Below are 9,360 nucleotides of genomic sequence, written 5' to 3'. Positions count from 1 at the left end.
GTCTGGGATGCAGGGGAAAGAAAACATTTTCACAGAATCACAGAATCCCAGCCTGGTTTGTGTTGGAATGGACCTTAAAGGCCATCCAGCTCCAACCCCTGCCACGGGCAGGGACACCTTCCACTAGAGCAGCTTGCTCCAAGCCCCTGTGTCCAACCTGGCCTTGAACACATTTTGCAGCACCTCGCTCTGTGTTCAGGATTCACAACTGAGCATCACCATTTAAAAAACAAGAAAAAGAAGCACTCGGTAGCTTCCTCCCCCCTTGCCCCCCCCCCCCCCCCCCTTCATCTTCTTGTTCTCCTTCTCCTTCCTGCATAAGACAAAAGTCCGGTGTGGGATCCTATCAGACTGCTGCACACTACAGAATGTGCTACACAGGATTATGCAATAGGGTTTTTAGAGCGTGTGTGTGTGTGTGCATGCACATGTAACTTCAGATTTACTGTACCCTGAATGGAGTGAAATGCAAAGATTTAAATTAAATTTAAAAAAAAAAAGAATAAATAAAAAAAGCATAACTGAAAATTGTCCAAAGAAGGAGAAAATCACTTTTTCCCCCTCGGTGGTGTGGAATTACTGTTTAATCGTTGTAGGGGAAGAGCAAACTTATAATTGGAGAGAGAAAAGAGAAAAGCGGAAAAGAGTGGAGAGAGGAGACAGGAAAGAAGAGAGAGGACAAAGAAGAGAAGATATTGGAGAGAGGAGAGAAGAGAGGAGCGGGGCACAGCGAGGCACTGCAGGAGAGAAGCTGCCGGGCAGGATGCGCGGGGAGCTGCGCCGCCGCGGAGCCAGGAGGGGCATCCCGAGGGCTGGAGGTGCGTTGTGTGTCCTCCCGAAACCTGACACGCAGAGCCCCGGGGAGCTTCCCTGACCCCGGTCTGTCAATCACTGAGTGCAGCCCGGCTGCCAGAGCCAGGCGGGCACCGCGCCAGCCCGGAAGGGGGAAGGAACGGGAGAAAAAAGGGAAAGAAAGAAGGAAAATTAAACCCTAAACCAGCTGGGAGCAGTTATCTCCAAGCCCTGGCTCATCCTCACAACACATCCCGCCTGCCCACCTCAACACGGAGCAGCTCGGCTGCCGGCCAGCAGCCGCGCTCAGCATCTCTGGACAGTCTTGGGATGCTGTCTCTATCTTTATTTCGAAAAGTCTTTTTGGTTTCTCTGATTTGGAACTAAAGACAATCGGTTTTATACACCCTCTTGGAGGGGAGGGGGGCAGGGAATGTTGAAAAGAGTCTATGAAGCAGTTGGCAGAGTTGGTCTGTAAGTTCTGTCAGTAAATGGGGGAAGGGGAGCGTTCCAATTGTGTTTCCTGATCGAGTGTCTCTTCCAGTGCTGGAGCAGCCGGGGCCGGTCGTTCTCCTCTGCCCCGGGGGATTCAGCTCTGCTCTGGCTGCTCGCAACAGCTCTTGCAAACCTGCGAGATCAAACAAAATAACACGGGTTTCGCTGAAGGGAGCCGTCCTCACGCACTACACGAGATCGCACACTGACCCGTCGGCCGGCAGCCTAGTTCAGCCGTGCAAACCCTGAGCTCTTCCCCTCCGCACACCCCGTCCCCGGGGTGCAGGCTCGGCCCATCGCTGCTGCGGGGGCCCGGCAGTAAGCACCGGAGCCTCCCCGGCCGATGCCCGGCCCCGTCTGTCCTCCCCGGGGCAAGGATGGGGACCGCTCCCAGGCCTCACCGAGTGTTTTGGGAGGCGGTTTGCAGCAGCTGGGCTCCGGAGAGCCTCAAGGGCGATATGCTGATCACTGGGAAGGTTTCCGGAGCGGGAGGTAGTCGCGCTCGGCGCCCCGAGCCTCATCGATTGCCGAAGCCGGGCACTGCAGCACCTCCCGGGGCTGTAAGGACAGCAGAGGAGGCGCCCGCAAGGCTGCCTGCCCGGAGAGGGGCAAGAAGAGGGGTTTAGGGTGGGAAGATGCTTTATCCCCCGCAGCTGACATGCAGCTTCTCGCAGGGCTCCGGGTGGGAAGCGGGGACCCCCGAACTGACCCGCAGAGACCCGGAGCCCACGGCGGGCAGGAAAACAGGGGCTGCTCCGTTCCCCTTTCTCTTCAAGAAAGTGCCCTCATCGTGCCCCGACTCCGGTGTCAACAGCCCTCCATGAACCAGTGATGAGCAGAGGGAGATCAAAGCCGATGAGCGGGGATAGCAATGGCGAGCGAAGCCGGGGGGGGGGGTGGGGGTGTCACCGCGGGGGTTGGGGTCCAGGCAGCTGCGCTGCCCGTGCCAGGTGCCCGGTGCCGCCGGGGCGGAGCCCGGCCCAGCCGCCGGCCGGGCCCAGCACCAGCTCTGTGGCTGCTCGCCCCACTGGGCACGGCGGAGCTCCGGCAGGAGGGCAGCCCGCGGCCCCGCTCCAGCGCTGGCCCTTCCCGGTGCCGGCCCCGGTGCTGATGCCCGCGCTGCAGCCGTGACGGTGCTCGGTGCTTGGCTCCGTTTTCCTTTTCTTTTCCGATGGGATAAATTAAACCTCAGGAATGGGACCGGGCGGCGGGTCTGCCCCGGCGCTGACACAGTCCTGCGGTGGGAATCTGAAGGGCTTTTCTAAGGCCTGTTTTTCCTATTTTTTGTTGTTGTTGTTGTTGTTCAATTAGCCCTGGTGATTTATTCAATGCATGCATGAGGGGACATTAATATGCGGTGGCAGTTCCCACAAACAATATTCCTCTCAGGCTTTCTGCAGCCATAGCATTTACAGGCGGGGGGGAGGCTATGCAGGGCAAGCCAGGCTCCCTGAGCCTTTTCCTCTGCAAACTCCTGTCCCCCCTCAGAGGCCAGCAGGGAACGAGGTCTTTCTCCGGCCTGACTCATGTGGCCGGGGGGCTGGAACGGACCCGGCCCCTTCTGAGCTCCCTAGCCCAGCTGGCTCTGACCAGGAAGGGATGCGGCTGGGATTTAAGAGGGGATTTGGGGTTTAAGTTACTGTATTTGCCTTTTTTTGTTGTTGTTTTTCACACTCTGTCCTTAGCGGGTTTGCTCTCCAAACGCGCCTTGTGCAGCCCCTGCAAAGGGGGCTCCGGGCTGTGGGGAGGAGAGGCAGGGCGGGGAGAGGGCCGTTATTTTCTGTTGTGCGGCGCCTCGGATTTGGGTTTTTCAGCGCGGTTTCAAGCCCAGCGCGGTTTTCCCGCTGGGAAAGCAGGAGCGCGCAGACACGCGGCAGCCCGGCTCCGGGCTCCCGGCGCTCCCCGGCTGCAGTCCCGGGAGCGGCGGTACCTGCCCCGAGAGGAGCGGGGTGGGGGGGGTGTCTGAGCCCTTCTCCACAGGCATCTAAAGAGTTGACAAACTGCCGCTTGCTGTGGTTAAAATAAAATAACGTAAATAAAGTAAAATAAAGTGAAAATGAAAATAAAATAAAATAAAGTAAAATAAAATAATAAAATAAAGTGCATATGGAGAGAAGAAAGTGGATGGCGAGCCTGGATCCCAAAGGAGCAGGGGGAAACGACACACTTGCCAAAGTCCTCTCCTTTTCTAATGCAAAAAAAAAAAAAAAAAAGGAGGGAAAAAGAAAAGAAGAGAAAGCCGTGCCTGCACCCTTCTCTTCCCCTCTCCCGCAGCCCGGGGCGGCAGGGCCGGAGGCTCCTGCTCCCCACAGAGGGAGGGACCCCTCAGCAGCTCCGCATCTCTCGGCGGGGAGACCCAGGGGGTGCATAAGGGATGCAGGGGGGAGATAAGGAGGGAGTGGAGGGGGAATGTTGCCCTCTGCCACGGGTGAGACCCGGGCAAAGCAGAGGCGGGCGCAAGACTGCGTCCAGCGGCGATCCCCGGGTGGGGAAAAACCGGTTGTGAGCCCCTGGAGAGTGGCGACTGCTGAACCCCTGGAGCAGCGAGGGGACACGGAAGGGTCCAAACCTGCCCCTTCTTTTATTACTTTTTTCTCCTTTTTTTCAGCATACGAGACGTCAGAGAAGCAGCTCCCTCCAAGAAATGCCATTTCCATGATTTTAATAAGCAAAATAGGAAACAATTTTAATAACCAAAAACAGAAACCAGTCTGAATAAAACTACAATAGACCAGGTTTTTTAATATTTTCCATATCATAAGCAGGATTTGAAATTGATCCCTTCAGAACTTTACATGAAATAAAAACCATTTTTTTCCCGCTGCTGCAATGTTTTGATTTCAACACAGTTGAATCAGTAAAAACCAAAGCTCGTTTTCTGATGCATGACTAATATCCACAATATTTAAAACTGCAAGCACCATGCTGTTCATTACAATCTTGTTATTACTGTTAATTTATAAACTAATACAAACTTAAAATGCATCCGGCCAGCAGTGCCAGCTATCCTAACAGGAAACTAAAAAATAAGTTTTCATTTTGGTATTTTTGTCAGTGCAACGTAAATCCTTTTACTGACCTGCAGGAGGAAAAAAAAAAAAACAAACAACAAAACCAAAGTAATAAAAACACCCATAAGACTCCAAACTACTGCTACTACACAACTGCAAATAAATTTGGGCTAAAACGTTCATTCGCTGCATAGGGAAGCAGAGAAGCAGGTTACAAATCATTGCAAAAGAATACACTTGAAAGTTGCGGTGTGTCTTCCTCAAACCACGTGTGGGGCTCACTTGTTCTCTCCCCCCCCCCCCCCCTTCCCCTGGGCTGCTGCCAGCGAGAACCCGACTTCAGGGGGCACAGGGAGCCCTCGCTGCTATCGCGACTCAGCTCCTGTCGAGGAGGCGGTTGGTTGGGTTTAGTTTCCCTTTACCGAAACCCAAGGGGCAGTTGCTGCTCTAAAGGAACTAGTATCTCGTCCGTCCTTCGCTTCCTGAGTGTACAATCAGAAGGGAAACTCCATGGCCAAACCTCCCCGCTACAGGCTGGGAATTGTCCTGAAGGGAAGAGCTTCGCTGCCACTAAGGCATGGAGGAGTCTCTAGTGACCGATCGGAGTTTTCCCCTGGTAAGTTTAGGTTTGTCAATGCCATTCGGGCGGTTTGGCTTCTGCCCCAACAAACAAAAACCAAAATGAAAACTAAGACAAAGAAATCAAAAACACAACTCAAAAGTGCACCAGATACACGAAGTTGTTCTGTTTTTTCTAATGCAAAATGCCCATAACTTCTTTTCCGTAAGCATCTCTTTAATACCAAACAAACCGTACGACCAGCCTGCTGAAATGTTTTTGTGTGTCTGTGTTTTTCTCTCCTGTGCGGTTTGAAGTAGCAGATATTTACAAGCCAACACCATAAAAGAAAACCAAGAGCAAAACCAACGAACAGAACTGCACAAGTAGTAGAAAGTTTGATAACTTGGGATGCTTTTCTTAGCGATGAAACAAAACAATAACAGAAATCTATGGTCGATGATCAACATGCTATAGTTAAACAAGAAAATGGTACAAAATAGAAATTATTACCATACATGTCCAGCATGCAGGATTAATATTTTTAATGCAGATTTTCGTATTTTTCTATATAATCAAGCAGGCATTAAAACTGATGAGTTTTTTTTTTCTTTTCTTTCATTCTTTCTTTCTTTCCTTTCTTAGATTCAATATCCCATCTGAGTCCTGCAACTTATGTCTCAAAGCAGGCAATATATGAAGAGTTTGCATATATTGTCCTTTTTATTTATTCTTTTTTTTTTCCAAGCAGGTAAATTGTGCATGAGATGGTGCTGGGTATGTCCTCTCTCTTCCCAAGCAGGCAGCACGTTATAGATGGCTTGTTCATTGTCCTTTATTATTATTCTCTTAAAGTCCATCTCGTTTGGCAAGTGAGCAAGCTATAAACCGCTTCACTTGGCCTTTTCTCCTTGGCGTCTGCCTCTGTCCCTCTCCCTAACTCACAAACGAAAGTCCAAAAGTTGCACTTCACCTCTCCCATCCCCACCCCCAGCCTACTCTTCCCACAGCTACTCTAGAAGACTTGGATGCTGCAAAAAACAAAACAAAAAAGTCAAGTCTCTGTTTTTTCTCTCCTTTCTCTCTAGTCAAGCAGACAGATGGATGGAGATGTCAGAGGAGGATGGGAGCGGGGGGAAGGTGACTGGGTCAGGTTTGGGGATTGGGGGGGGGGGGGGGGTTGTCTGCTTTTTAATCATTTTTGTTAATCACTCACATGAAGAACTCAGGGGAAGATGGGTTGTCACTGGTGGAGCCGGCCTCTCTGAAGCCATTGCTGGCAAGTTTCTCACACTTGAGCTTGTAGGCGTCTCTCTCTCTGGCGAGCCGGGTCACTTCTTGCTTGAGCTGTTCTACCTGCTGAATGAGCTGTGTCTTTTCGTTCTCCAGGTGGTGTTTCTGCTGGACACGTTTATACCTGCAGGACTGGGCATAGCCCCTGTTCTTCAAGGTCCTCCTCTTCTGCTTGAGGCGGATCACCTCATCTTTGGTGAAGCCTCGGAGGTGCCTGTTGAGCTCCCTCACGGACATAGAGACCAGCTGGTCATCTGAGAACCGGTCCTCCACGCTGCTGGAGGGGGGATGCTGCTGGTGCGAGTTCTGGAGCTGCTGGGAGGAGCTGGAGGAGGTGGAGGGAGTGGGAGAGGCCTGGTGGTGATGGTGGTGGTGATGGTGAGGGTGCCCGCTGCCGGCCAGGTCTTCATGAGTGACGGCAGGGTACTGGTGGTGGTGCTGGTGATGGTGATGATGGTGGTGATGGTGGGCCCGGAAGCTCTCGAAGCCTTGCAGTTGCTGGGACACCTGGTGGGACCCAATGAGGGCTTCAACAGCGTCCTCCGGGGTGAGGTTCAGCGCCTCGGGGTTCATCTGCTGGTAGCTGTTCGCCATCCAGTACAGGTCCTCCAAGTGGGTCTTCTGCTCAGTAGGGCTGAAGCTGGGCGAGGAGGGCACGGAGCTGCAGGGCGTGCTGATGGGGGTGGAGGAGACGGAGCCGGCAGGCTGCAGGCGTGTGCAGTGCCTGCCCGAGCGGTCGTTCCTGCCCAGGGGCTCCTTCTTCACGTCGAACTTCATCAGGTCGAAGTCGTTGACATACTCCATGGCCAGGGGGCTAGTGGGCAGCTCGGCTCCGATGCTGAGCTCTCCGGCCATCGCTGTCTTGCGGGCACCTCTCCCGGCGGAGGGGCTGGAGACCTCACCCCAGCGCGCAGCCTGGCAGGGGGCTGCCCGCGCTCCCCTATTCCAAACCAGCCCTGGCTCTGCTCTCTCGCTTCCTTTCCTCCGCTCCCCCTCCACCGCCGCCTCCTTCTCCCGGCTTCTGGAGCTTCTTCAGTCAGGACAACAAAGCCAAGGACGAGCCGGGGCCGCCTGGATGTCTCCTGCCCTTTTGTATGAGAGCACGCAGCGCGCCGCAAGCTGCAGCAGCTCCTGGCACCGACGCGCCCGGTCGCAAGGAGAAAGGAGCGAGGAAGGGCAAAAGCAAAACAAAACAAAGATGCTGCCTTCGGGTCTGTGCAGGAAGCAGAGCGGTGCGAACCGTCTGGGTTTTGTAAGTCCGGAGCCTTCCCCCCGCGGTGCAGAGCACCGGAGTCTGTCGCAACTTTCCAGCCCGGGCCGGCGGCCGGGGCAGCGCGCTGGGTGTTGGGCTGTGCCGGGCAGCGCCGGCGGGCTCGGGCGGCGCGGGGGAAGGGGAGGGAAGAGGGGAGGAAGGAGGGGAGAAAACAAAAAAGGAGGAGAGGGGACACGAGCAGGACCGGGGCTCCGCTGCGGCCGCCGCCAGCGCTCGTTGTGCAGCTGTGCTCGCAGCGCAGCCCCCCTTGGCTTCTTATACGGCCGTGCCCGCCGAGAGCGCGGCGGGGGCCGGGGCCGGCGGCGGCCTCGCCAATGGCAGCGCAGCGGCGGGGCCGGGCCGGGCGGGCGGTGGCGGGGCCGGGGGCGGGCCGGGGGCGGGCACGGGCCGCGCCGTGACAGCTCCGCAGCGCCGGAGGAGCGGCCGCCGCTCCCCGCCGGGCGTTCCCCGCCCGCTCCTCGGCTCCACCGCACCGCTCCTCCTGCGCTTCCTTACACCCCTCTCAGTCTCTGCGATCCCCGGAGGATCGGGGCGGGGGGTTTGGGGACATCCCCCTCCCTCCCGTCCCTTTGTTCTAAACGTGACAAAGTCCCTCCGTGCCCGCTGCCGTCCCGCAGCACGTCCGAAGCTGGTCACACACTCACCCCCCTGCGCCCCGCTCCACGCATTCCCATCGCCCCTTTCAAACTTTCTGTGGCCGCTCCCGATGTGAGCGGGTCCGGCTGGGAGCCAGCGCTGGGGCTGGGGGCGGCCGAGGGGCAGCTCCCCGCGTACTACCGGGGAAATCTCCCGGTGACAGGAAGCGAATCTGTCCCTAAAGTGAGGCAAAGGCATTGACACAAACCGCCGCAAATGTTAGGGAGAGAAGGGAGGAAATATAATTACATTTCAGCTCTGAGGGGACCGTGTTTGCTTTCCTCTGCTGCTCCCTGCGTGAGGGCCTGCATGCAAAGGAGCACTGGCCGTGCAGGGATTTTAGGTTTTGGTTTTGTTTTGTTTTGGGTTGTTTTTTTGTTTTTTTTTTTTTGTCCGGTAACAGGATTTTTCTTTTTTCTTTTTGGTTGGGTTGGGGTTTTGTTTTGTTTTTTGGTGTTGTTTTTTTTTTTTTTTTTGAACATTTTGTAACGATTAAGGGAGATTAGGGCTTCTTTTTGCGCTGTTTTTACGCTCAAACAGACAGAAAGTGCGACCCCAAGTGTCCGTTTGCAGAAATAACAGATACTTTTCAAGGGATAAAAACACGAGGAGAAAAGGGAAAGAAGCGGAGGGAGGCGGAATCGGGACCGGCAGCGGGAACGGGAACGGGGCTGTTGCCATCCCGTGCTGTCCCGTCCCGGCCGCGCCGCTCCGGAGCTGCGCTTCAGCATCTCCCTTATCCCCCACCCCAATTTATTTAGCCAGAAGAACGGAAAAGTTCGAGACCTGTAGATCTGCTGCGCCCCAGAAATGAATGAGGAGGGAGCTGCCTCTCTGGAGCAAGGATAACACTGCCAAATTCCCCCTCCCAACCCTGGGGCCGAGCCCTAGTCGCAGCCTCGGGAGATGCCCGCAGCTCGGCCGCGGTGCTTCCGCTCCTTCACAGATCTGCGGAGCCGGCCGCGGCCGCGCAGGGAACCGAGGAGGTGAAAGTCGCCCCAAGTGCCATCCTCACCCCCCAGAAAGTTTGCCGGGGGTCCCTCCCGCCGGCAGCGGGCTGGAGAGGGGAGAGGGGACCCGGGAGGGGGATTTGGGTGAACCCCATTCTCAGCACAGCGGCTTCATCGCGGGTGGCAGTACCTTGCTGGAGTTTTTCCCCGCGATGCTTTCGGGGTGAACATCACTCCCAGTGGATAGCGGCCAGCCCCGGGGCTCCCCACGCCTGGACATACCCCCGTCCCCGGCATTCCCTGCGTTCCCCCCGGGCGACACAGCCCCGGCGGTGCTGGGGCTCCGGGGTC

At 55.7% G+C, this 9,360-nt stretch overlaps 1 protein-coding gene across 1 annotated transcript; it reads right to left on the bottom strand.

The window, feature by feature from the left end:
- Positions 1-3,932: 3,932 nt before the first annotated feature.
- MAFB (MAF bZIP transcription factor B) lies at positions 3,933-7,664 on the bottom strand. Its single transcript, XM_062610085.1, has one exon. The coding sequence runs from the start codon at positions 7,003-7,005 to the stop codon at positions 6,070-6,072; it is 936 nt and encodes a 311-aa protein (XP_062466069.1). The 5' UTR covers positions 7,006-7,664; the 3' UTR covers positions 3,933-6,069.
- Positions 7,665-9,360: the final 1,696 nt, after the last annotated feature.

Source organism: Pezoporus occidentalis, unplaced genomic scaffold (genome assembly GCF_034315485.1).
Source record: "Pezoporus occidentalis ecotype Australia unplaced genomic scaffold, CSIRO_AGI_Poc_V1 ctg144, whole genome shotgun sequence".
In the NCBI taxonomy this organism is placed as follows: Eukaryota; Metazoa; Chordata; class Aves; order Psittaciformes; family Psittacidae; genus Pezoporus; species Pezoporus occidentalis.
Note: the sequence above shows the minus strand (reverse complement) of the source record. Positions and strands in the feature narration are given on the sequence as shown.

What these genes read in the sequence shown, in the direction of transcription:
- MAFB (XM_062610085.1), bottom strand. Translation starts at nt 7,005, where the DNA reads ATGGCCGGAGAGCTCAGCATCGGAGCCGAGCTGCCCACTAGCCCCCTG.